This window comes from Rhinopithecus roxellana, chromosome 12 (genome assembly GCF_007565055.1).
Source record: "Rhinopithecus roxellana isolate Shanxi Qingling chromosome 12, ASM756505v1, whole genome shotgun sequence".
In the NCBI taxonomy this organism is placed as follows: domain Eukaryota; kingdom Metazoa; phylum Chordata; class Mammalia; order Primates; family Cercopithecidae; genus Rhinopithecus; species Rhinopithecus roxellana.
This window is the reverse complement of record NC_044560.1, coordinates 87,039,738-87,066,938: the sequence shown is the minus strand read 5'-3', so window position 1 is coordinate 87,066,938 and position 27,201 is coordinate 87,039,738. Positions and strand designations below refer to the sequence as shown.

The 27,201-nt window shown below is 42.1% G+C and overlaps 1 protein-coding gene and 1 long non-coding RNA gene across 11 annotated transcripts in view; one reads left to right on the top strand and one right to left on the bottom strand.

The window, feature by feature from the left end:
* Positions 1 to 27,201, bottom strand: part of AGO3 (argonaute RISC catalytic component 3) — a 143,794-nt gene that overhangs the window by 37,631 nt on the left and 78,962 nt on the right. For all 9 annotated transcript variants that reach the window (XM_010360412.2, XM_030913454.1, XM_030913458.1 and 6 more), the window contains 6 exons: positions 27,009 to 27,156; positions 26,460 to 26,579; positions 21,883 to 22,005; positions 21,587 to 21,720; positions 9,294 to 9,478; positions 1,356 to 1,515 (listed from right to left, as the gene is read on the bottom strand). In XM_010360412.2, the coding sequence (XP_010358714.1) occupies positions 1,356 to 1,515; positions 9,294 to 9,478; positions 21,587 to 21,720; positions 21,883 to 22,005; positions 26,460 to 26,579; positions 27,009 to 27,156 (870 nt within the window). The remainder of the gene's footprint in view (positions 1 to 1,355; positions 1,516 to 9,293; positions 9,479 to 21,586; positions 21,721 to 21,882; positions 22,006 to 26,459; positions 26,580 to 27,008; positions 27,157 to 27,201) is intronic.
* On the top strand, positions 793 to 26,591 carry LOC115892338. 2 transcript variants are annotated; one of them, XR_004052228.1, is made up of 4 exons: positions 793 to 1,020; positions 13,220 to 13,343; positions 22,729 to 22,855; positions 26,495 to 26,591. It is a non-coding gene; the product is annotated as an uncharacterized LOC115892338 (long non-coding RNA). The 2 variants fall into 2 exon arrangements; XR_004052227.1 differs by lacking the exons at positions 22,729 to 22,855; positions 26,495 to 26,591 and adding an exon at positions 16,522 to 17,356.

Here is a 27,201-nt window from a genome sequence, read left to right as displayed (position 1 = left end):
GTTGAAAAGGGCTATAGTAATATTAATAGATGCTAGTATTCTCTAACATGGGCACAAAATTATAAACTTCCTTATGATCCACAAATTTTTATCACTGTTTAAAAATCGACTTATATTTTAAACCTGTGTAATCTCTCAAGGGAAAAAGGAATCATTACACTTTAGACTGGAAGGGGTTTTGGGAATCTACTACTCCCACTCCCTGGCCGAAAGTATAAATTTGAGTAACATATATTCAATGATCATAAAGTGGCTAGCATTTCCTTTTATTTTACTTTATGTTATTGTTGTTTTTTTGAGACAGGGTCTCACTGTGTTGCCCAGGCTGGAGTGCAGTGGTGTAATCACGGTTCACTGCAGCCTTGACTTCCCCGGGCTCAGGCAATCCTTCCACCACAGCCTCTGGAGTAGCTGGAACAACAGGCACGTGCCACCACACATGGCGAATCTTTCTATTTTTTGTAGAGATGAAGTTTCACCATGTTGGACTTGTTGAAAAAATTCTTTATTTATCTCATTTATGGATCTCATCTCATATTGAACAGGGGTAGAAAGTAGAGGTGGCATGGAAAAAGAGGAAAAAAAGGACTTTTGTGTCAAACAAACATGGTCCAATCCTTATTCTAATGTTTATTTGTGGTGTGTAGTTAACTTTTTGGAGGCCTAATTGCTTCAACTATTAAAAGGGAACTTGTTCAATTCTCTGAAAAGTGGCTTCTTCCTCAGAGACTTGCACAATAAGCTACCTTCTGTTTCTAGGTCGTGGTGTCTCACTTCCTAAGAGCTCTAGCTCGAAGAAGGGTGATCGAAAAGTAATATGCTTTCTCACTGACTACAGCAGGGGGGCTGATATGGCTTACTTAATTGACTAATCTGTGCCCCCAGGTCCTTCTGTCCTTCACATTCCAGGTAACTGAGCAGCCTCATGAAACCAGATTGAAGATGATTACCAAATAAAGTGAAAATTCTTCAAGCTGGGCTCTCCAGTGAGAAATGAAGCTCTGGATACTTTCTGGCTAGGTAAGAGGTACTTTGCATACTAAGTGAAAATTGCTGGGGCTCGAGCCTGCTCCCACCCTGTGGAGTGACTTTCACTTTCAATAAATCTTTGCTTTTGCTGCTTCATTCTTTGCTTAAAAAATAAAATAAAATTGTGGGGGGCATTTTCACAAGAGAATCTCTGACCCTTGCCAATCCAGATTATTTTAATTTTTTACCAAAATGCCTATGAATCTCCCACGGTAGGCATTATTAAGGGGGTCTCTTACACAGCTCTTATAGTAGTTAGTATGGTCATATGTAGACAAATGAAGATATAAAAAATAATATTTTCATAAGCGATTAGCATATCTTACCTTTGATGAGGTACAAGAATATTATTGATTCCTCCGAGTTTAACATTTATCTTTAGGCACAAGTTTGAGAGAGTTTGAGGAGATGTTTTTATTACATTCTTGACTTGAACACATTGTGTGGCCATACCCAAAAGTGTGTCTCCTACACGTTTCACTTCCGCTACGGAACAGATGCAAAACCTCTAGTCAGAAAAAAAGATCTGAAAACAATTTTACGTACTGAAAATAAAGCTACTATGTTTCCCCCTTAAAATACATCATTGTATTACAGGATACCAAAAATTATGCCAATACAGTACTAAGGCGATGCTGTTAAAATTGAAAGTATACTGCTTTGAAGATTAGCTTAAGTATTTAGTGACAATTTTTCTAGTTGTTTTCTTCTTTGTATAAAAGGTATATTTAGGTATATTTTTTATCATAGTATAACCGCAATAACTGAAAAGCATAAAATGAAACATGTACATAATCCCTTATCATTTTATAGTACTCTCTTCCAATAATTTTCTCATTTATATCATTTTAATGTACTTGGAATCACAGAACACTTAACAGCTTTCAATCCTATTCTCTTATCTTTAATTTAAAAATTCAGAGGTATTATAGCACAAAGAATAAAAGTCCCCTGTTCCTTTCCCCTCTCTGCCATTATAACCATCATAAATATTTCGGTGTGTATAACCTTTTTTTTTTTTTTTTTTTTTTTTTTTTTTTTTTTTTTTTTTGAGAGGATCTCATCACTCTGTCACCCAGGCTGGTGTGCAGTGGCACGATCATGGATCACTGCAGTCTCGACCACCTGAGCTAAAGCGATCCTCTTGCCTCAGCCTCCCGAGTGGCTGGAACTACAGGCATGCACCACACCAAGCTTTTTTTTTTTTTTTTCTTTTTAAGTAGAGATGAGGTCTCACCATGTTGCTCAGGCTGGTCTCAAACTTCTGAGCTCAAGTGATCCTCCTGCCCCAGCCTCCCAAAGTGTTGGGATTACAGGCAAGAGCCACTGCACCCAGCCATAACTTTTTTCTTTTGAGATGGAGTCTCATTCTGTCACCCAGGCTAGAGTGCAGTGGTGTGATCTCAGCTCACTGCAACCTCTGCCTCCCAGGTTCAAGCAATTTTCCTGCCTCAGTCTCCCGAGTAGCTGGGATTACAGGTGTGTGCCACCTTGCCCAGCTAATTTCTGTATTTTTATTTATTTTTTATTTTTTTTGAGACTGAGTTTTGCTCTTGTTGCCCAGGCCTGGAGTGCAATGGCACAATCTCGGCTCACTGCAACCTTCACCTTCTGGGTTCAAGCAATTCTCCTGCCTCAGCCTCCTGAAGGAGCTGGGATTACAGGCACCTGCCACCATGCCCTGCTAATGTTTTTTTTTTTTTTTTTTTTGTATTTTTAGTAGAGATGGGGTTTTACCACATTGGCCAGGCTGGTCTTGAACTCCTGACCTCAGGTGAGTCACCCGCCTCAGCCTCCCAAAGTGCTGGGACTACAGGCATGAGCCACTACACCCAGACAATTTCTGTATTTTTAGTAGAGATGGGGTCTTGCCATGTTGGCCAGGCTGGTCTTGAACTCCTGACCTCAAGTGATCCACTCGCCTTGGCCTCCCAAAGTGCTGGGATTACAGGTGTGAGCCACCGCACCCAGCATAACTTTTTATATATAAAAAACAGAAAAATGGGTGCAATGTCTCACACCTGTAATCCCAGCACTTTGGTAGGCTGAGGGGGGAGGATTGCTTGAGCCCAGGAGTTAGAGACCAGCTTAGGCAACAAATCAAGACCCCATCCCTACCAAATTTTTTAAAAAAATTAGCCAGCCATGATGGTATATGCTTTTAGTCCCAGCTACTCAGGAGACTGAGGCAGGAAGATTGCATGGGCCCAGGAGATGGAGGCTGCAGCGAACTATGATCGTATCATTGCACTCCGGACTGGGTGACAGAGTGAGACCTTGCCTTAAAAAAAAGGGCAAATGACAATACACATTTCTCTAAACAGAAAAATGACCCATAAGCACATGAAAAGATGTCCAACATCTCTAATCATTTAGGAAAATGCAAAATCAAAAACATTATGAGATACCACTTCACACTCATTAGGATGGCTACTATCAAAAAGCCAGAAAATAACAAACACTGGGGCAAGGATGTGGAGAAACTGGAACTCCTGTGCACTGTTGGTGGGCATGTAAAATGGTGCAGCCACTGTGGAAAACACTGCAGAGGTTCCTCAGAAAATTAAAAATAGAATTACCATATGATGCAGCAATGCCCCTTATTAGGTGTATACCCAAAATAGCTGAAAACAGGGTTGTGAAGAGATATTTGTACACCTATGTTCACAGCAGCATTACTCACAATCGCTAAAGTCTAGAAGCAACCCAAGTGTCCATCAACAGATGAATAAACAAAATGTGGTACATATATATATATATATACAAACACACACAATGGAATATTATTCAACCTGAAAAAGGAAGAACATTCTGACATATAGTACAAAATGGATAGGCCGGGCGCGGTGGCTCAAGCCTGTAATCCCAGCACTTTGGGAGGCCGAGACGGGCGGATCACGAGGTCAGATCGAGACCATCCTGGCTAACATGGTGAAACCCCGTCTCTACTAAAAAAAAAAAAATACAAAAAAAACTAGCCGGGCGAGGTGGCGGGCGCCTGTAGTCCCAGCTACTCGGGAGGCTGAGGCAGGAGAATGGCATAAACCCGGGAGGCAGAGCTTGCAGTGAGCTGAGATCTGGCCACTGTACTCCAGCCTGGGCGACAGAGAGAGACTCCGTCTCTAAAAAAAAAAAAAAAAAAAAAAAAAAAAAGTACAACATGGATGAACCTTGAGGATATTATGCCAAAGGCCAAATATTATAGGATTCATGTACACAAGGAAACTAGAATAGTCAAATTCATAGAAGCGGAAAGTAGAACAGTGCTTTCTAGGGGTTACATGAGGTTTAACGGATATTAAAGTTATTGTTTAATGAATAAAGAGTTTCAGTTTGGGATGATGAAAAAAAAGTTCTGGAAATGGATGCTGATGATGGCTGTACAACATGTGAATGTTCTTAATGTCAGAATGTAAGAATTCCAGAATGACTTAGTATTTGAAATTATGTGAGTGAATGATTTGCAAGTAAATATTAAATCATTATAGGGCCGGGCGCGGTGGCTCAAGCGTGTGATCCCAGCACTTTGGGAGGCCGAGACGGGCAGATCACGAGGTCAGGAGATCGAGACCATCCTGGCTAACACGGTGAAACCCCGTCTCTGCTAAAAAATACAAAAAACTAGCTGGGTGAGGTGGCGGGCGCCTGTAGTCCCATCTACTCCGGAGGCTGAGGCAGGAGAATGGTGGGAACCCGGGAGGCGGAGCTTGCAGTGAGCTGAGATCCGGCCACTGCACTCCAGCCTGGGCGACAGAGCGAGACTCCGTCTCAAAAAAAAAAAAAAAAGCCGGGCGCGGTGGCTCAAGCCTGTAATCCCAGCACTTTGGGAGGCCGAGACGGGCGGATCACAAGGTCAGGAGATCGAGACCATCCTGGCTAATACGGTGAAACCCCGTCTCTACTAAAAAATACAAAAAACCAGCCGGGCGACGAGGCGGGCGCCTGTAGTCCCAGCTACTCGGGAGGCTGAGACAGGAGAATGGCCTCAACCCGGGAGGCGGAGCTTGCAGTGAGCTGAGAGCCGGCCACTGCACTCCAGCCTGGGCGGCAGAGCAAGACTCCGTCTCAAAAAAAAAAAAAAAAAAAAAAAAAAAAAAAAAAAAAAAAAAAAAATCATTATGTGACTCAAAAAAAAAAAATGAAGGAGAAATAAAGAGTTTCTCAAACAAATAAAAACAAGGAATTTGTTGCTGGTAGAAATGCTTAGCAAGAAATATTAAAAGAATTTTCCAGAGAGAAGGAAAATGATACAGATCAGAAATCATAAATGAAGGAAAAGCAGGGTACAGTGTGGGTCATGCCTGGAGTCCCAGCTACTGAGGAGGCTGAGGTGGGAAGAGTACTTGAGCCCAGGAGTTTGGGGCTGCAGTGCGCTGTGGTCATGCCTGACAATAGCCACTGAACTCCAGCATGGGCAACACAGCAAGACCTGTCTCTAAAAAACAAAACAAAACAAAAGTAAGAAGGAAGTTTAAAGGTCAGCAAATAAATAAAGGTAAAATAAAATCTTGTATTTTCATATTCTTAATTGAGCTAATAGATGATTATTTGTTCAAAATAGTAATAGCAACAGTGTATTGGGTAGTTATAGCTAATAGATAAGTGAAATAAATGACAGAAATATGAGGTACAGAAGGGAAAAATTGTGAGTATTCTGTTACAAGGTATCTCTATACTATCTAGGAAGTGGTATAATGTTACTCAAAAGTAGACTTAGATTAGTTGTAAATATATATTAAAAAGTCTAGGGAAAACACCACAAAACATTTTAAAGGAAGTCTAATTGATATGCTAAAAGAGAACGAAAAGTAGAATTATACAAAATGCTCAATTAAAACCAGGAGGGGCCAGGAGCAGTGGCGCAAGCCTGTAATCCCAGCACTGGGAGGCTGAGGCGTGAGGATCACTTGAGGCCAGGAGTTCGAGACCAGCCCAGGCATGTTTACAGTTTCGATGAAAAGGGTAATATCAATTTATACTACCATCAGCAATGTATTAATATACTGCATACTCACAAGCACTAGGTATTATAATATTTAAATATATCTGCTAATTTAGTAGCACATTTTTCCTAGAAAGCATCTTGCTCTTGCCCAGGCTGGAGTGCAGTGGCATGATTTTGGTTCACCGCAACCTCCACCTACTGGGCTCAAGCAATCTTCCTATCTCAGCCTCCCAAATGGCTAGGACCACAGATGTGTACTACCATGCCTGGCTAATTTTTCTATTTTTTTGCAGATATGAGGTTTTGCCATGTTGCCTAGGCTAGTCTCGAATTCCTGAACTCAAGCAATCTGCCCACCTCGGCTTCTCAAAATGCTGGGATTACAGGCACAAGCCACCGCATCTAGCCTGAATTTTTCTTTACTAATAAAAACAAACATTTTCTCATATATTTACTTGCTTTGTCTTTACTAAAAAATTTCAGTTTAGGCCGGGCGCGGTGGCTCAAGCCTGTAATCCCAGCACTTTGGGAGGCCGAGACGGGCGGATCACGAGGTCAGGAGATCGAGACCATCCTGGCTAACACGGTGAAACCCCGTCTCTACTAAAAATACAAAAAACTAGCCGGGCGAGGTGGCGGCGCCTGTAGTCCCAGCTACTCGGGAGGCTGAGGCAGGAGAATGGCGTAAACCCGGGAGGGGGAGCTTGCAGTGAGCTGAGATCTGGCCACCGCACTCCAGCCTGGGTGACAGAGCGAGACTCCGTCTCAAAAAAAAAAAATTTCAGTTCATATTCTTTTCTCATTAATCTAAAAAAAGAAGGTTTTTATTTAACTAATAATAAGCTACTTGTTTATTGTTTCTATTTGCTACAAATATTTTCCACACTCTGTTGGTTTTCTTTCCATTTTAGTACATCTGTAACATGTAGGAAATTTAGGCTCACACCTGTAATCCCAGCACTTTGGGAAGCCAAGGTGGGCAGATCACCTGAGGTCAGGAGTTCGAGACCACCCTGGCCAACATGGTGAAACCCTGTCTCTACTAAAAATATAAAAATCAACCAGGCATGGTGGCACACGCCTATAGACCCAGCTACTAGGGAGGCTGAGGCAGGAGAACAGCTTGAACCCAGGAGGTGGAGGTTGCAGTGAGCCGCGATCATGCCACTGCACTTCAGCCTGGGCAACAGAGCGAGACCCTGTCTTAAAAAATAAAAATAAATAAAAAATAAAAAAGGCCAGGTGTGGTGGCTCACGCCTGTAATCCCAGCACTTTGGGAGGCTGAGGCAGGAGGATCATAAGGTCAGGAGATTGAGACTATCCTGGCTAACATGGTGAAACTCTGTCTCTACTAAAAAAATACAATAAAATTAGCCAGGCACGGTGGCAGGTTCCTGTAGTCCCAGCTACTCGGGAGGCTGAGGCAGGAAAATGGCATGAATCCAGGAGGCGGAGCTTGCTGTGAGCTGAGATTGCACCACTGCACTCCAACCTGGGTGACAGAGAGAGACTCTGTCTCAAAAAAAAAAAAAAGAAAAAGAAAAAAATTTTAGTGTTTACTCAATCAAATCTGACAATTTTCTTTTTTGATTTCTTCTGTTATTTCTAAACTTATATGATTTTCCCCCATTCAGTGGTTTGAAAATTATATTTTCTTTGTATTTTTCTATGATTCAATGATTTATATTTAGCTTATTAATCTCACAAAATTTTGTTTATAATAATAATAGTTAACATTTACTGTTTACTACATGACAGGTGCTATTCTAGGCCCTTTACATACCTAGACTCAGTTAATCCTTACAACTACCCTATATATGGATTAGGTATTATTAGTATCCCACGGTATGTGTGCTATATATAAAGGAAGCATAACTGATACACTAAAAGAGGAAAGAAAATAGAATCATATAAAATGCCCAATTAAAACCAGAAAGAGGCTGGGCGCAGTGGCTCACATCTGTAATCCCTGCACTTCGCGAGGCCAAGGATTAAGGATTGCTTGAGCCCAGGAGTTTGAGACCCACCCAAGAAAATAGTGAGATCCTGTCTCTACAAAAAAATAAAAAATCAGGCCGGGCGCGGTGGCTCAAGCCTGTAATCCCAGCACTTTGGGAGGCCGAGACGGGCGGATCATGAGGTCAGGAGATCGAGACCATCCTGGCTAATACGGTGAAACCCCGTCTCTACTAAAAAATACAAAAAACTAGCCGGGCGATGAGGCGGGCACCTGTAGTCCCAGCTACTCGGGAGGCTGAGACAGGAGAATGGCGTGAACCCGGGAGGCGGAGCTTGTAGTGAGCTGAGATCCGGCCACTGCACTCCAGCCTGGGTGGCAGAGCAAGACTCCGTCTCAAAAAAAAAAAAAAAAAAAAAAAAAAAAAAAAAAAAAAAAAATCAGCCCAGTGTGGTGGCACATGCCTGTAGTTCCAGCTACTTGGGAGGCCGAGGCAGGAGGATTGCTTGAGCCCAAGAGGTCAAGGTTGCAGTAAGCCATGATCGCACCACTGCACTCTAGCCTGAAAGACTGAGTGAGATCCTATCCCATACATACATACCACATACACACATAAATAGTATCCCAGTTCCAGAGATGAGGAAACTAAGAGCTAGTGTGATTAAGTAATTCAGCCAAATCACACAGGTAATAGAACCAGCAGTACCTGAATATTGAGAAACACAGTTTAATTTGATAGCCTGGCCGGGCGCGGTGGCTCAAGCCTGTAATCCCAGCACTTTGGGAGGCCGAGATGGGCGGATCACGAGGTCAGGAGATCGAGACCATCCTGGCTAACACGGTGAAACCCCGTCTCTACTAAAAAATACAAAAACTAGCCGGGCGAGGTGGCGGGCGCCTGTAGTCCCAGCTACTCCGGAGGCTGAGGCATGAGAATAGCGTAAACCTGGGAGGCGGAGCTTGCAGTGAGCTGAGATCAGGCCACTGCACTCCAGCCCGGGCGACAGAGCGAGACTCCGTCTCAAAAAAAAAAAAAAAAAAAAAAAAAAATTCATAGCCTGTGCTTTTAACCACTACATTATACTGATACTCAAATTATCTCAATGCCATTTTTACTCAATAATTCTTCCTTTAGCCATTGTTATGTGATGCCTCTTTTTACTACTGAAACTCTTTTTACAGTGTCTCATCTTGGACTATTTAGTTTTCTATATTAATTTGTCTTCAAGTAATAATACATGGTTTAAAATACTGTATCATAAAATATATTTTAATATTTGAAGGTTTTAGGATATGTTTTAGCGTAATCCTAAAAGGATATCAAGTACTTGAGGAAAAATGCAGTCTTAAGATATCCTTACCATACACTGGTGTCTTCCCTGGCAGGATGACGATAATAAGCTGTAGGCCAGAATATGTGTTCTTGAGATGCCGGAACATGGGCTCTACGCTGTCTGCCCCCTGTGCATATTTGCAGAAGCATGGCTGGCCCTGGATGGGCATCCCTGCATCCTTAGAAATCTTACGCAGCTGGTCTGTGAAACCCCTAGAAGGAGAAACCACTAAATATAAAACCTTTGTCTAGTCATGAATTCCTACAAAGTAGTAATGGGAAGTTTGGGAAGGGAATGGAAGAATGAAGCAAAGATTTGTGTGCTCCATATATGAGAGGTCACCAGACTACTGATGTCAAAGGCAATGGTTGGTCAGTAATCCATTTTGCAAACTAAGAACATTCTACACAGTTACATGGCATCCTGTAGTTTACAAGGAGTATTACTAATAGTATACGCTGGTTAAGAGCTCAGCTCTAGAGTTAGTACGGAGAGTTCCATTCCCAGTTCTGCTATGTACTAGCTATAAAATTCTAGGCACTTACTTCAGTTTTCCTCATCTGTAAAAGGATTACTTCAATTACAGGGTTGGTGTGAAGATTAAATAAGATCATACATGTAAAGCACTTAGCACACTACCCAAGACCATGGTAAAAGCTTGATACATTTTTGGTATTGTATATTTTCTAATTTGATCTCACAAGATTCATAAGAAAGGGGTAGGGCAGTATTATTCCTGTTTTACAGGTCAGAAAACAGTTTCATAGATATGACATATTTGGCCAAAGGTCAAATGATTAGATAAATGGTAGAGCCAGAATTTCTATAGTATTATCTATCTCACACTAGGATAGCAGAAAAGATTCTGCCCTCAGAGGACATTTATAAAAATATAAAAACAAAATTTAAAAACAGATGAGGCCGGGTGCGGTGCCTCACACCTATAATCCCAGCAATTTGGGAAGCCGAGGCAGGAGGATGACTTGAGGTCAGGAGTTTGAGACTAGCTTGGCCAACATGGTGAAAACCCATCTCTACTAAAAATATAAAACTAGTCTGGTGTTGTGACAGGCACCTGTAGTCCCAGCTACTTGGGAGGCTGAGGCAGGACAATCACTTGAATCTGGGAAGTGGAGACTGCAGTTAGCCAAGATCGTGCCACTGCATTCCATCCAGCCTAGGTGACAGAGCAAGACTCTTGTCTCGAAACAAACAAACAAACAGATGAGGCAGGCAGCATTTTAATGTACTTTCATTTACACTGAAAAACCCCCAAAACCAATTCTTTTTTTTTGTTTGTTTGAGATGGGGTCTCACTGTGTTGCCCAGGCTGGAGTACAGTGATACAATCACAACTCACTGCAGCCTCAACTTCCCAGGCTCAAAAGATCCTCCCACCTGAGCTTCCCAAGTAGCTGGGATTATAGGCACGTGCCACCACGCCTGGCTAATTTTTGCATTTTTAGTAGAGATGAGGTTTCACCATGTTGGTCAGGCTGGTCTTGAACTCCTGACCTCAGGCAATCTACCCGTCTCGGCCTCCCAAAGTACTGGGGATTACAGGCATGAGCCCCTGCTCCCGGCCACCAATTTCATATTTGTAGAAAATTTTGAATTCAGTATAAATAAGCAATAATGAGCAACAATTGCTTCACTTGTTTTTAAAATAACTGAGGTCCTAAGTCAAGAATCTGAGTGATCTTTGCTCAAAACACTGATTCCTTCAGGACAGAGATGGAGTTTGTAGAAATTCCCTTCTCTTATTCCTTATTGGTGCTTAATTAAAGAAGCACGAAATTGAGTATTTTCACTTAGCCTGAACAAGAGCCATAAACCCCATAATTCTGAGACATCTATTCAAGCTGTGAATAACAAATATAAAGTTAAAAAAAAAAAAAGTTCAAGTTTGAAAAACATTGGAATTTTTTTTTTTTTTTTTTGCCTTTCAAGGCCAAGTAATCATAGCATTGTAATAAGCCATCCTTGTGACATTTCACTTGAAAGCAGGGGGATAAAAACTTTGGAGAAAAAAATATATTAAGTGATCATTAAAGCATCCATTTAGAGTTTTGGGATTAATAAAAAGGGATGAACAGAATTAAATAGAAAAAAATTTTATTTCTCACATTCTAATTTCTTCTTGCCATGAAGAAGGCAAGGCAAATTCTGAAATGGCCTGAGGTAAATTGGTCTCTGTATCACTCAAGAATGTTTTGTTATTGGTATACTTTATATAAGTAGAGATTTAAATTAGACAAGGGTCATTTCTTCAAGAAAATTAGATTCCAGAGGTGATACATTTATAAAATCATTATAATACAATAGTATTTTGCACAAAAACTGACAAACAGGGAGGATACTGATGGGTAGAGAGAGGAAGGAGGCATTCTCAGTAAAGGGCTGCATGAGTGGAAACAGGAAAAAAAGGCCAGGGAGATAGAAGGAATATAGTGCTTCAGTTTCTTTGTCCAGAATATGTGAAAATGGAGTAATGATAAAGGACTTAAGAGACTGGTGAAAGATATTAAATGTCATACTGATTTTATGCTTGAACCCAGGAGGTGGAGGTTGCAGTGAGCCGAGATCATGCCACTGCACTCCAGCCTGGGTGAGAGTGAGACTCTGTCTCAATAAAATAAATAAATAAATGTCATACTGATTTTGAATGTTACTCTTAGTCAAGGAGAAGCCTAAACGTTTCAGAGTAGGTTTAGTCACAAGTGGGTTGGTGTTCTTTCATGACAGCCAAATTTCTCAAACAAGGGTGACAGCAGAAGCCCTGAGACTGTGTGAGAATCCCAAAGGAGAGGAGATAGCTAATGAAAAGGAAAAGAAGTCAGAAAATGTAAACTAAAGAACCAGAAGGCAAGAGAGGAGGATGTCAAGAAGGTTGGCAGGGTGCGGTGGCTCACGCCTGTAATCCCAGCACTTTGGAAGGCCAAGGCAGGAGGACTGCTTGAGCCCAGGAGTTTGAGACCAGTCTAGGCAACATAGTGAGATCCTATGTATACAAAAAAACACAATTAGCTGGGCATGGTGGCGTATGCCTGTAGTTCCAGCTGCTTAGGAAGCTCAGGTGGGAGGATCGTTTGAGCCTGGGAAGTTAAGGCTCCAGTGAGTTGTGACTGTATCACTGCACTCCAGCCTGGGCAACAGAGTAAGACCCCATCTCAAAAAAAAAAGGGGGGGGTGGGGTCAAATTTTGAGAAAAATAATGGCTAAGAAGAGACCATTGGAATTGATAAGCATAAATATACAGGAAATCTTCCAGGAACCAGTTTTAGCAGAGCACTATGATTCAAGGGAGGAGAGAGAATGGAGGTCTGGAAGCCTAAGAGATTAAGTTAGGTAATATGAAAATTGCTGATTAAAAAAAATTGAACAGATTTTTGAGCACTTCGAAGTTGAAGGACAGAATCTGAAGAAGACAGAAAAAGTGGTGGAGATGAAAGGCAAATCTTGGAAAGTAAGGAAACAGAAACAAGGAGTTTAACCACTCCTTCAAGATCCTCAACAGAAAAATAAGGATCTTAGTTAATCCTCACCTGGTAGGTAGTGTCACATTAAGTTTCACCTAAAGCTGTCTCGTTACATTTTTAAAGTTTGGCCTAAAGATTTCTCTGTACATAGTGAATGGTCATCTCTGCATGTGTAAACAAGCTGTAACCTATTCTTGCACCAATTGCTGAGTTTTAGCCAATCAAAGGCAACCAACTGTTCAAATCATGTTCAAATAACGCAAATATCAAGATGTAAGCAATCCAGCTGTTTCTGTACCTCACTTTCATTTTCTGTACATCACTTTCCTTTTTCTGTCCATAAGTCTTCAACCATATGGTGGTGCCAGAGTCTCTTTGAACCTATTCTGGTTCTAAGGGCTGCCTGATTTGTGAATCATTGTTTCCTCAATTAAACTCTGTTAAATTTAATTTGTCTAGTTTTTCTTTTAACAGATGGTATCAGAAGTGGGATCCGAAGTAGAGTTTCTAGCAATCCCCAGAAGCACTGAGTGACAAAGCATGGTACCAGTCAGACTCACGGTGTCTGTTCCTCTCTTGCAGCAACTGGGGATTGTGGGTAAGCACTCAGATTCTGAAGCTCCATGGATTTGTGTTTTGAGCTATCTGAATTTGTTTGAGCAAATTTTAAAATCTGAAATGGGTTCAGAAGTCATTACAGAAACTGGACCAGGTCCAGAATCAGACTGGATCTGATAATTAACTGACTTGGATTCAGTGAGAGGCCTTGGATATTTAACTGAGTCAGGCAGAAACTGGCAGTTAATGGCAAACAAGAAGGTGTGAACTTTGGCTTCTGTAAATTCACAGAGATTTTTGTGCCCTATGTCTATGACTTTTGTTTCTTTCTTTCTCTCTCTCTTTTTTTTTTTTTTGAGATGGAGTCTTGCTGTTGTCGCCTGGGATGGAGTACAATGGAGCGATCTCGGCTCACTGCAACCTCCACCTCCCGGGATCCAGCAGTTCTCCTGCCTCTGCCTCCCAAGTAGCTGAGATTACAGGCACCTGCCACCATGCCCAGCTAAGTTTTGTATTTTTAGTAGAGATGGGGTTTCACCATGTTGGCCAGGCTGGTCTCGAACTCCTGACCTCAGGTGATCCACCCGCCTCAGCCTCCCAAAGTGCTGGGAACACAGGCGTGAGCCACTGCGCCCAGCCTATGCCCTTTGTTTCTTTTTCTTGTGCGTTTAGGTAGGGAAAAATCATCGGCTGATCAATGGGATCTGACAGCCAAAGCCAAGATTCAAGGCAAAAACTGGGATCCTTAATTTTGGAAGAACTGAGTATTCTACCTTACAGCTATGCCTAGGCAACAGTCAAGAGAGATAATAAACAGGCTATTTTACACATAAAATTACACGAGAAACAGTGTCAAATAAGAAGTGATGTTTAAGCTTCGAGTTATATTTTTATAAATATTAATATATATTCCAAAATTGTATACGATTATGAAAATTCTCATATATCTCAGTATATGTTATCAGACATAATTATGGTTATGTTAAATTATTGTAGGCTACATAAACAACCAAATTTCCTTGTCAATTGTGTCTTTATGACCATTTAAAGTCATTTCCACAGTTAATTGCTTAATTCTAATGCAGTTTCTAATATTAGGCTGGTGCAAAAGTAATTGCGGTTTCCACTATTCAAAGTAATGGCGGCTGGGCACAGTGGCTCACGCTTGTAATCCCAGCATTTTGGGAGGCCGAGGTGGGCGGATCATAAGGTCAGGAGTTGGAGACCAGCCTGGCCAACATGATGAAACCCTGTCTCCACCAAAAATACAAAAAATTAGCCAGGCATGGTGGCATACACCTGTAATACCAGCTACTTGAGAGGCTGAGGCAGGAGAATTGCTCAACCCTAGGAGGCAGAGGTTGTAGTGAGCCGAGTTTGCGCCACTGCATTCCAGCCTGGGCAACAGAATGAGACCCCATCTCAAAATAAATAAATAAATAAATAAATAAATAAATAAATAAATAAATAAATAAAATAATGGCAGACTGGGTGCAGTGGCTCACCCCTGTAATCCCAGTACTTTGGGAGGCCAACATTAGTAGATCACTTGAGGTCAGGAGTTCGAGACTAGCCTGGCCAAGAAGATGAAACTCCATCTCTACTAAAAATACAAAAAAAATAGCCAGGCATGGTGGCATGCGCCTGTAGTCCCAGCTACTCGGGAGTGTGAGGCAGGAGAATCGTTTGAACCAGGGAGGAGGAGGTTGCAGTGAGCCGAGATCGCACCACTGCACTCTAGCCTGAGTGACACAGCGAGACTCCGTCTCAATAAACAAACAAACAAACAAACAAACAAATGTATGGCAGTTATTAAAAATAACTTCGCGCCGGGCGTGGTGGCTCAAGCCTGTAATCCCAGCACTTTGGGAGGCCGAGACTGGCGGATCACGAGGTCAGGAGATTGAGACCATCCTGGCTAACACAGTGAAACCCCGTCTCTACTAAAAAATACAAAAAACTAGCCGGGCGAGGTGGCGGGCGCCTGTAGTCCCAGCTACTCGGGAGGCTGAGGCAGGAGAATGGTGGGAACCCGGGAGGCGGAGCTTGCAGTGAGCTGAGATCTGGCCACTGCACTCCAGCCTGGGCGACAGAGCGAGACTCTGTCTCAAAAAAAAAAAAAAAAAAAAAACTTCGCAAGCAAGTAAAATCCTATTTTGTCTTCAAGAAGGTTCATGGAAAAGATGAAATGGACCTTGATAAGCACTCTTGAGGACAGGCTTCTGGTAACTTTAGGATCATATCATTTGAACTGAGTAAGAATTACCAGAACCATATTGAAGAGACTGAGTGATATATAAAACTGCTAACCCAAGCAGCACAAGAATTAAATGAATACTTGGCTAGATTTTCATGCTAACTCAGTACTGAAACTGTTAAGATACATAATTTGAACGAACTCCATGGTCCGGGTCAAATTACCTATGATAACCCATCTAATAAACAGTGCTGTGCACCTCCACTGGAGAAAGAAAATTGCTATGTAAGAGGATACAATTCCAGTGTTAAGCATGGACTCATGAAGAGACTGGATGGCTGCCTGCTCCTTCCTGAGTCCTTAAAACTTCCATTACTAGAAGCTGTATTCCATGATTCATCAAGGAAGAGATAAAATGTATATATTGGCTGGGCATGGTGGCTCACGCCTGTAATTCCAGCACTTTGGGAGGCCAAGGTGGGCTGATCACCAGAGGTCAGGAGTTTTAGACCACCTGGGCCCACACGGTGAAAGCCTGTCTCTACTTAAAAAATACAAAAAAGTAGCTGGGCGTGGTGGCAGATGCCTGTAATCCCAGCTATTTGGGAGGCTGAGGCACAAGAATTGCTTGAACCCGGGAGGCGGAGGTTGCAGTGAGCCGAGATCGCGCCACTGCACTCTAGCCTGGGTGACAGAGTGAGACTATGTCTCAAAACAAACAAACAAACAAAACCATACACACACACACACACACACACACACACACACACACTGGTGTTGTGACTGTTCTAAATTGCTAAAATGGTTTATGACCAATGTATAGTTTGTCGAACCCATAATCTTGAGAAGACAACCTAAACTTCAGGTACCTTTCTGATACATCTGAACATTTTACAGAAGGATTTCATTCAATTGTGATTTTCAGTGCATATTTTCTGGTTGTACAGAAGCTTTCTCATACAAGTGGGCTGATGCTATAACAGTAGCTAAAAGGTTATTAGGAAATGTGTTTCTCTTACAGGACATTGCTGAAGAAATCTCCAGTGACAGAGGTACTTGCCTCACTGGACTAGCTATAAAACAGTTAAATAAGGTACTACTTAATACAAGAGCATTAGGCAAAACTAACTGAATAATCCGGATTGCCTTGGTCAAAGATGTTTCAGATTGATGACGATCAGATCCACTTCCAGTGAAAAACCAAAGTTGACCCCTTATGAAATAGTCACTGGAAGGCTTATGCTCCTAATAATAGAACCCCCTGTATCTTCTGCTCCTAAACTTTAACATGACTAAATGCTGCAAGGCTTTAATGCATTATGCCAAAGTGTACTTTTAGCAGGTAAAGAAAGCTTTTCACAGACCACTGACTGAGGACAAGCAAACCCTTCATGATCTAGAATTGAGAGGCTGGATCTTTTGGAAACACATCAGAGAAAGACCCCCCTTGTCACCCACACTGCAGCAAAACTTCAGGACCTTGAAGCTTGGGTTTGTAATCTCACAGCTTAGAAAGGCCCAACCAGACTCTTGGAACCATACACCCATCAGAGGGAGAACTTAAGGTAAAGCTAATGAGGGAAGTTTCTCTCGAGAAGCAGATGGCCTCCTAGATGTGGACAGATTTCCCGAGATCGTGCATCAAGACTTCTCTGCTGTCATGAGGCTTTTAGCTCTCAATTGTTTCCAAGTTCATGCCTGTTATGAACAACTGAACTGAAAAAGGGGTCTCTTGTATATACTCATAGCGTATACTTTTATTTGTGAAGGATAAAAAAAAACCTCATACTGGCCGGGTGTGGTGGCTCACGCCTGTAATCCCAGCAGTTTGGGAGGCCAGGGCAGGCAGATCACGAGGTCAGGAGATGGAGACCATCCTGGTTAACGTTAGTGGTGAAACCCCACTCTACTGAAAATACGAAAATTTAGCCGGGCATGGTGGTACGCGCCTATGCTACTTGGGAGGCTGAGGCAGGAGAATCGCTTGATCCCGGGAAGCAGAGATTGCAGTGAGCCGAGATCAAGCCACTGCACTCCAGCCTGGGTGACCGAGCGAGACTCCATCTCCAAAAAAAGAAAAAAAAGAAAAAAAAAAACAGAGAACATTGTCATTACAGGTTAAAGAGAATATTGCCAGGAGGCCTTCACTCTTCTGGATGGGCATTATCTGGATGGGCATTATTTGTTCATTTATTTTTCTATGGTGTGTTTTTTTCTTTTTGGAGACAGGGTCTGGCTCTACTGCCCAGGCTGGGATGCAGTGGCATGATCTCGGCTCATTGCAACCTCTGCCTCCTGGGCTCAAGCAATCCTCCCACTTCAGCCTCCTGAATAGCTGGGACTACAGGGATGCACCACTGCGCTCGGACGAGTTTTGAATTTTCAGTAGAGACAGGGTTTTGCCATGTTGCCTAGGATGGTCTTGAACTCCTGAGCTCAAGCAATCTGTCTACCTCAGTCTCCCAAAGTGATTACAGATTACAGGTGTCAGCCACCGCGCCTGGCCTATGGTTTGGAGTTAATGAGGCAATGATTAGAAATTTATCCCTCTAAATTTTCCAGCCTATTAGAAATTTATAGGCTCTTTAGCAGATTCTACTACAAAGACTATGGTTACACAAAAGACTTTAAATTCTCTTGCTAAAGTTGTAATAGATAATAGAATTGCTCTAGATTAGTTACTGGCTAAACAGAAGTATCTGTGCAGTTGCTGATACTTCTTATTGAACATGGAGGAATACATTGGATATTACAGAGATTCAGTTGTAGAGGATTAACAAAGAGGCTGCTTGGTTGAAACAAGTAGACTCTTACTCTAGCTTATTCTTCGATCTATTTGATTTTAGGAGGCTTGGTTCATGAGGACCTTGGCTAAGGAGCATACTCCAAACTCTTGGGGTTATTCTCCTAAGAGTCATAAGAGTAGTCTCCCTGGGATACTACACTCTCTCAAAAGTTTTAAGTGTTTGCATATGGCCGTCTGCAGAACGTCAAATGGTCTCTCTTGAATTGGAACAAAAACTCAAAGAAATGCGTGAGCATGAGGACGCCATACTTATGAATGACGTACTGAGACCAGAAACCCAAAATCTCGGTAACTGAGAGTGGTGCTAAGGTCCTAAGTTTTGGTCACACTCTTACCTAAGTGAGGACCTAACCAAAAGGGAGGAATTTTTAAACAAAATTATAGGAGGTCATTGTTTTGGACTAAGCTTATGCACAAGGCCCCAACAGACCACACCAAACCAAAATGGAGTCACTCATGCTAAGTGTGAGAAAAGTACACTGAAACACTGAAGAAAGAAATAGATCTTAAAATAGACCAGGTTTTGTTTTTCTCCTGAAAACAGGAAATTTCAGCACAAGGAGGTCCCCTCTACTCTTACCCTTAGGAAAAAGTAATCTGAAGTCCTTGTTCCCATTTTACAAAACCCATTGTTCTGCTATTTCCCAGTGGGATTTGAGACCAAATAAGTAAATTTATGATGGTGACAGAGTGACATCAATGCCAATCCATTAAAAAAAACACACATACACAAAAATTTGGGGGTTAGATCAAAGAGGGTAACTGTTAAGTTTTGCTTAAAGCTACCTCCTTACATCTTTTAAGTTCAGCCTAGAGGTTTCTCTGAACATAGTAAACTGTAACCTAGGCCAGGCGCAGTGGCTCACGCCTGTAATCCCAGCACTTTGTGAGGCCGAGGCAGGCGGATCACCTCAGGTCAGGAGTTTGAGACCAGCCTGGCCAACACAGTGAAACTCCATCTCTACTAAAAATACAAACATTAGCCGGGCATAGTAGTGCAGGCCTGTAGTCCCAGCTACTCCAGAGGCTGAGGCAGGAAAACTGTTTGAACCTGAGAGGTGGGGGTTGCAGTGAGCTGAGATCATGCCACTGCACTCCAGCCTAGGTGACAGAGCAAGACTCTGTCTCAAAACAAAAACAAAAAACTGTAACCTAACTGGATGGGTAAATAGGGTATAAGCTACTTGTGTAGCAAACACTGAGTTTTAGCCAATCAATTATAGCTAACTGTTTAAACCATCTTCAAATAAGGCAAATGCCAAGCTGTAACCAATCCATCTGTTTCTGTACTTCATTTCCATATTCTGTATGCCACTTTCCTTTTTCTGTCCATAAATCTTCTTCAGCCATGCGGCTGCTGGAAGTCTCTCTGAACCTATTCTTGTTCCAGGAGCTGCCTGATTAGAAAAACATTCTTTGTTCAATTATAAACTCTGTTAAATTTAATTCGTCTTAAGTTTTTATTTTAACAGAAGATATGATTAGCTCTATTTTACAAAGGTGAACATTGAAGAATAATGAAATTAATAAATTATCCACAGTAATAAATTCAGGTAGTGGCAAATCTGGGAAGTATACCTAAACTGTCATTGAAAGACAATGATGTTGCTACTAGCCTACAAAAAGCAGGTGTGATATTGTGAAATATTCATTTGTTGGCCATTTCTATTTCCTAGCAGACAACTCCTAAAATCCTTAGAAACTCCTCAGTCTTATCTTTTTGTATGATACTGATTGCCTAATGGCTGGTAGCCTTATAGGTAGCTTCAGGATGGGGTCTGGTCACCGGAAAGGCAAGGCAGGATTAGAGGGTTGGGACTTTCAGCCCCACACCGCCAACCTCCAAGGAGGTAAAAGGGGACAAAGGTTAAGCTGATAACCAACGGCTAACAGTTTAATCATTGAGGCCTATGTAATGAAGCATTCATAAAAACCCAAAAGGACGGGGTTTGGAGAGCTTCTGGACAGCTGAACGCACAAAGGTTCCTGGAGGGTGGTGTGCCCAGGGATGGCATGGAAGCTCCACCCTCCCTCCCCATACCTCGCCCTATGCATATCTTTACTGCATCCTTTGTAATATCTTTTATAATAAAACAGTAAACATAAGTAAGTGTTTCCCTAGTTCTGTGAGCTGCTATATCAGATGAATCTACCTTGAAGAGGGGGTCATGGGAACCCATGACCAGAAGCCTGCACTTGCTACTGGCATCTGAAGCAGAGTGCAGCCTTGTGGGACTGAACCCTGAATCTGTGGAATCTGATGCTATCTCCAGGAAGACAGTGTAATGACTGAATTGGAGGACACCCAGCTGGTGTCCACTGCAGAAGTGATTGTTTGCTTGGTGTGTGGGGAAACCCTCCCCACATTTAGTCACAAGAGTCTTCTGTGTTGATTGTTGTGGTGTGAGAGCAGAGAAAAAACATGGTTTGAGCTTGTGTTTTGTCCATTCACAGTAGTCTATAAGGATGTCTAGTAGAATCAATCAAGGAATTTACTATGACTAACAAATTTTTCACCAAACTATTGAGAAGAAACTTTTTTTTTTTTTTTTTTTTTGAGACAGAGTCTTGCTCTGTCGCCCAGGCTGGAGTGCAGTGGCCGGATCTCAACTCACTGCAAGCTCCGCTTCCCGGGTTCACGCCATTCTCCTACCTCGGCCTCCTGAGTAGCTGGTACTACAGGCGCCTGCCACCATGCCCGGCTAATTTTTTGTATTTTTAGTAGAGACGGGCTTTCACCGTGTTAGCCAGGATGGTCTCGATCTCCTGACCTTGTGATCCACCTGCCTTGGCCTCCCAAAGTGCTGGGATAATAGGCGTGAGCCACCGCGCCCAGCCAAGAAGAAACATTTTTAAAGGTGCAGTGACTAGGCCTGGCGCAGTGGCTCACGCCTGTAATCCCAGCACCTTGGGAGGCCAAGGCAGGCGGATCACCTGAGGTCAGGAGTTTGAGACCAGCCTGGCCAACAAGGTGAACCCCCATCTCTACTAAAAATACAAAATTAGCTGGGCATGGTGGCACACACCTGTAATCCCAGCTACTCAGGAGGCTGAGGCAGGAGAATCGCTTGAGCCTGGGAGTAGAGGTTGCAGTGAGCTGGGATCGTGCCACTGCACTTCAGCCTGGGCAACAGAGTGAGACTTCATCTCAAAAAAAAAAAAAGAAGTTTCAGTGATTACATATACTTCGTATTAAGGCAAAATTTGTTAGAACATTAGATGAGTAATTTAAAGTCTAAACACAAAAAAGTCCCAAAGCCAAGGTAATGACAAGCCTTACTTCAATATTTCTTCTCTGCACTGCCTCTGTGTGGCAAAACACGCGATAGCCCACATTTTGATTTCAACTCCTGTGTGGAATTGTTTCCCTCGCATATCCCATACTCCGTGGCTTGGTGTTGCTACTGTCCGATTCTATGTGAGGAGAAAAAAATAACATGGTGAAAAAGAACAAAAATTTTCAATAAACAGAAAGTAAAAATTTCAAATCGCTGAACCGAAATATTTCTGATATGCCTTTCTCTCCATACTTACAGACTGTATGTGTATGATTAAAACATTAACAAGAGGCTTTACCCGTCCTCCATACTGGAGCATAGGTGCTGGAAGTACGCGTCCAGTTACATGAGCCATTTCATCCCGAACTTTAAATTGAAACTCCTGAACAAATGGATCCGTTTCATAATTTGCACTTCTTACCTAAAAATATAAAAAGTTTGTAGTTACTCTCAAAATTCCTCCAAATCCCCTACTTTACTGCATTAGAACCCTCTTTTTTTTCTTCACTGTGTAAGTAATGTTTTCCAACAGGTGTAACCAATGGTGCTCTAACTACAGAATAGCAAATCTTAATCTGGGGACCATGGGTCATGAATGGACTGTAGAAATTCTGTGACCTCCTGGTAATTTATACAAAATTTAAATGTATGCATTAGGTTGAGTAATACATTTTGGCCTGGCATGGTAGTTCATGCCTGTGATCTCAGCATTTTGGGAGGCCAAGTTGGAGGATTGCTCGAGCCCAGGAGCTTGAAACCAGCCTGGGCAACATAGTGAGACCCTGTCTCTACAAAAAATTAAAAAATTAGGCTGTGCCTGGTGGCTCACATCTGTAATCCCAGCACTTTGGGAGTCTGAGGTGGGAGAACTGCTTGAGCTCAGGAGCTCAAGACCAACCTGGGCAACAAAGTAAGACCTCATCTCTACAAAAAATTAAAAAGAATTAGCCAGGTGGGGTGCCATGTGCTTGTGGTCCCAGCTATTTGGGAGGCTGAGGTGAGAGAATTGCTTGAGCCTGGGAGCTCCAGGTTGCAGTGGGCTGTGATTGCACCACAGTACTCCAGCCTGGGGGTCAGAGCAAGACCCTGTCTCAAAAGAAAAAAAAATCTATGAAAATAATAAAACTTTTTTTTTTTTTTAAAGAGACGGAGTCTTGCTATATTATTCAGGCTGGCCTTGAACTCCTGGGCTCAAGCCATCTTCCTCTCTCAGCTTCCTAGATAGTTGGGAACATAGGCATGCACCACTATGTACTACCCAGCTGAAAACGGTAAGTTTGTATGACTGAACCTAATATGCTTTTGGATGGAGAAAGAAATATCTCACCTAAAAAGAGGTTAAGAACCTCTGACTATAGGAGATCTGGATACATTCTATTAAAATTTATTTTGTGTAGAGTTTGATAGGAAGTATTAAAAATCTTAAGGCTTTTTAAAATTATTTGATTTATAATTTTTATATAATTACTTGACTATTTTCAGTGCCATAATACACAATTTATTTAATGGAATACACTTAAGACAGATAAGAAAGCCAGTATGAGTCACAGGTTATAATTGTTATATATTCTCATACATATAACCAAAGAGAAATAACTTAATGTAATTCAGTGTTGGATCTCACTGAAATTCATGCTTAAAGCATGCTACATAGAATCTCTCCACAATAAACAGGAAAAATCATTTCCTTTTCTTTTCTTTTTTTTTTGAGACGGAGTCTCGCTCTGTCACCCAGGCTGGAGTGCAGTGGCCGGATCTCAGCTCACTGCAAGCTCCACCTCCCGGGTTTACGTCATTCTCCTGCCTCAGCCTCCCGAGTAGCTGGGACTACAGACGCCCACTACCTCGCCCGGCTAGTTTTTTTGTATTTTTTTGTAGAGACGGGGTTTCACCATGTTAGCCAGGATGGTCTCGATCTCCTGACCTCGTGATCCGCCTGTCTCGGCCTCCCAAAGTGCTGGGATTACAGGCTTGAGCTACCGCGCCCGGCTCATTTTTTTTCTTTTTTTTATTGAGACAGGGTCTGGCTCTGTCACCTAGTGGCACAATCACAGCTCACTGCAACTTCAGCCTCCTGGGGTCCAAGCGATCCTCCCACCTCAACCTCCTGAGTAGCTGGGACTATAGGTGCATGCCACACACCTGGATAATTAAATTTTTTTTTTAGAGATGGGGTCTCACTATGTTGCCCAGGTTGGTCTTCAACTCCTGGGCTCAACTGATAGTCCTGCCTCGGCCTCCCAAAGTGATGGGGTTATAGGTGTAAGCCCCATTTTCTAACTTAGGTACCAATGGGGCATCTCTTTCAAGCTTATTTGCCATTCATTTCTGTACTTCATTGTATCCTGTAATGAGGTTACAGTGAATAACAAGGACTATACTATAACAATTAATATACTGTGACTTGCTGCATGATGTACTTGGTGCTAAGTGTTTAATGATACATTTTCACAAGTATTTTATAGCTATGAAAGCAGTTATTTTATAACCTGTATCCTTCCAGATACTATAAATATAATAATAAATATAATAATATGATAACAGTAAGTAAATGGAGAAGCTAGACTTCGAACCCAGGGTTGTTAGACTCCAAAGTCTGTTTTATTTTTTTAAACTACTATATGATACTTTCTGAACAGCTGAGCTGTAATAAATGAGTTAGAACAGTGAGTTGAGACTTTTATAGAGAAAGTAAGAGGTCTTAGTTTCCAGAAGATTTTGGGAAAGCATTTAAAATCTTATAGAATCAGAGAAAAACCCAGGATGAAAACCAGCCTGTATTTTCCTAAATATCACGTAATAACATTCTTTGACTCTTTACAGAAGAGTCAATAAGGAAAAAAGGTATTTTTTTCTGTAGTTGGCTTACCAAATAGAAGAACCAGTTTTTAGCCAAAGATGAAATTACTAAGGTTAAAAAATAAATTAAAAGAGCCAGTTTTGCATCCCTATTTTCAATAATCTTTAAAATTGCTTTTGGAAGTGTTATTAAGTTGTTTTGGGAAATATTCATATTTCCAGATTTTTTTCTCTTTGGGCAGTTAAAATGGTATTCGAGAACACAGCCAGATAAGAATCAGATGCCCTTTTTTTTTTTGAGACGGAGTCTCGCTCTGTCGCCCAGGCTGGAGTGCAGTGGCCGGATCTTGGTTCACTGCAAGCTCTGCCTCCCGGGTTTACGCCATTCTCCTGCCTCAGGCTCCCGAGTAGCTGGGACTACAGGTGCCGGCCACCTCGCCCGGCTAATTTTTTTGTATTTTTTAGTAGAGACGGAGTTTCACCGTATTAGCCAGGATGGTCTCGATCTCCTGACCTCGTGATCCACCCGCCTCGGCCTCCCAAAGTGCTGGGATTACAGGCTTGAGCCACCGCGCCCGGCCTCAGATGCCCTTTTATCTTGAGTTTTGTCTTATTCTATGAGTTTTAAAAAGTGATATTGGTAACGCCTCCCTTCCCTTCATTTAGAACAATGAGACAGCACAGAGATCTTACATGGTTAAAACTATCTTCTATTTTTTTTTCTTTTGTCTTTTTTTCTCTTTCTCTCTTTCTTTTCTGAGATGGAGTTTCGCTCTTGTTGCCCAGGCTGGAGTGCAGTGGTGCAATCCCGGCTCACCGCAACCTCCGCCTCCCGGGTTCAAGCGATTCTCCTGCCTCAGCCTCCTGAGTAGCTGGGATTACAGGCATGCGCCACCACGTCTGGCTAATTTTGTATTTTTGTAGACACAGGGTTTCTCCATGTTGGTCAGGTTGGTCTTGAACTCCCAACCTCAGGTGATCCGCTCCCCGCTTGGCCTCCCAAAGTGCTGGGATTACAGGCCTTGAGCCACTGTGCCTGACCTTCTTTCTTTTCTTTTCTTTTTTTTTTTTTTTTTTTTTGAGACAGAGTCTCACTTCATTGTCCAGGCTGGAGTGCAGTGGTGTGATCGGCTCACTGCAGCCTCTGCCTCTCAGGTTCAAGTGATTCTCGTGCCTCAGCCACCTGACTAGCTGGGATTACAGATGCATGCCACCATGCCCCACTAATTTTTGTGTTTTTAGTAGAGATGGCATTTCACCATGTTTCCCAGGCTGGTCCCAAATTCCTGGCCTCAAGTGGTCCACCTGCCTTGGCCTCCCAAACTGCTGGGATTACAGATGTGAGTCACTGAGCCCAGCCATTTCTTTATTCAGACTGTATAGCTGCCACTCTGATACTGGGGACTAAGCAATCTTAGACTGAGTGTTAAGAATTTTAGTATTGGCCGGGCACGGTGGCTCACGCCTGTAATTCCAGCACCTTGGGAGGCTGAGGCGGGCGGATCATGAAGTCAGGAGATCAAGACCATCCTGGCTAACACAGTAAAACCCTATCTCTACTAAAAATACAAAAAAATTAGCCTGGTGTGGTGGTGTGCGCCTGTCGTCCCAGCTGCTGGGGAGGCTGAGGCAGGAAAATGGTGTGAACCCGGGCGGCAGAGCTTGCAGTGAGCCGAGATCACAGCACTGCACTACAGCCTGGGTGACAGAGCAAGACTTTGTCTCTGAAAACAAAAACAAAAACAGAATTTTAGTATTGCTAGTCATAATTGACTTTTCCTCCTATTTCCCACCTCTTTTAGGTGGAGGTTCCAGTTGACTAAATTGATCCTCTTCTGAGAGGACCTGTTCCCTGGATCTACTTAAAAAGCTCAGTGTTCAATGAGAAGGACCTAACCCTTCTCATATAGCCCACCAAAGCTTGTATTGAGAACATTAGATTACTTCCATGATCCCTTTTAATTCTCATAGTCTGTGAAATGGTAATAAGGTATGGGTTGATAAGGACATGGTTCTCTAGTATTATAGTTCGCCCTAATATGTTTTAAATTCTCATTTCTAAGGTTAAGTACTAACCAATCTGCTAATTTCCTCTTGTCTATCTGGTGCAGATCTTGCTGTTGCCTTGATCATAGTGGAAGTCTGATTGTCTGTTAGCTTCTTGATACATCGTTGCCCTGCCACAATATTACAGACCTACAAATGGAAAAAAGTTTTGTACTAGATGTATATATCTTTTTTTTTTAGCTCTTACTTAGTGCCAATTAAATGTAAAATAAAAATTTAAAATCAACTTCATTAAACCACTTATTTTCAATATGTTAAGTAAAAAAGTAGTAAACAAGACGGCTCTACACTATGATTATAATTAAGTAAAATGTACACCAGATGAAGACTGAAAGAAGTGTAGTATATCAAAATGTTAACAGTGGTTATACTAAACTTGTAGGACTATGGATGAACTTGTTTCGTGTTATTTCATTATAGAAAATTTAGAATAAATTAAAACTTAAAAACAGTTCATATTCCAAAACAAATGTTCTGTATGAGGTAAGTTATCGGCCATAAAAGACCCCAAAAGAATGATGAACAACAGGGTATGAATTAGCAGTGTGAAGGCATTACTTCTAGCGGCAGGTAGGTGTGTTTCTGCTCCTGCCCGACTTGCAGGCAGGGAAGGTGCGGGTACTTCAGCTGAAGAGTATACTTTTCTCTGAAATACTGCGCTACTGTTCTCTCCACAGTTTGGCCATTTTCTAACTGTAAAGGAAAGCTGAGAAAAAAAAAAAGTACACATGAACAATTACTTCCCAGTAAG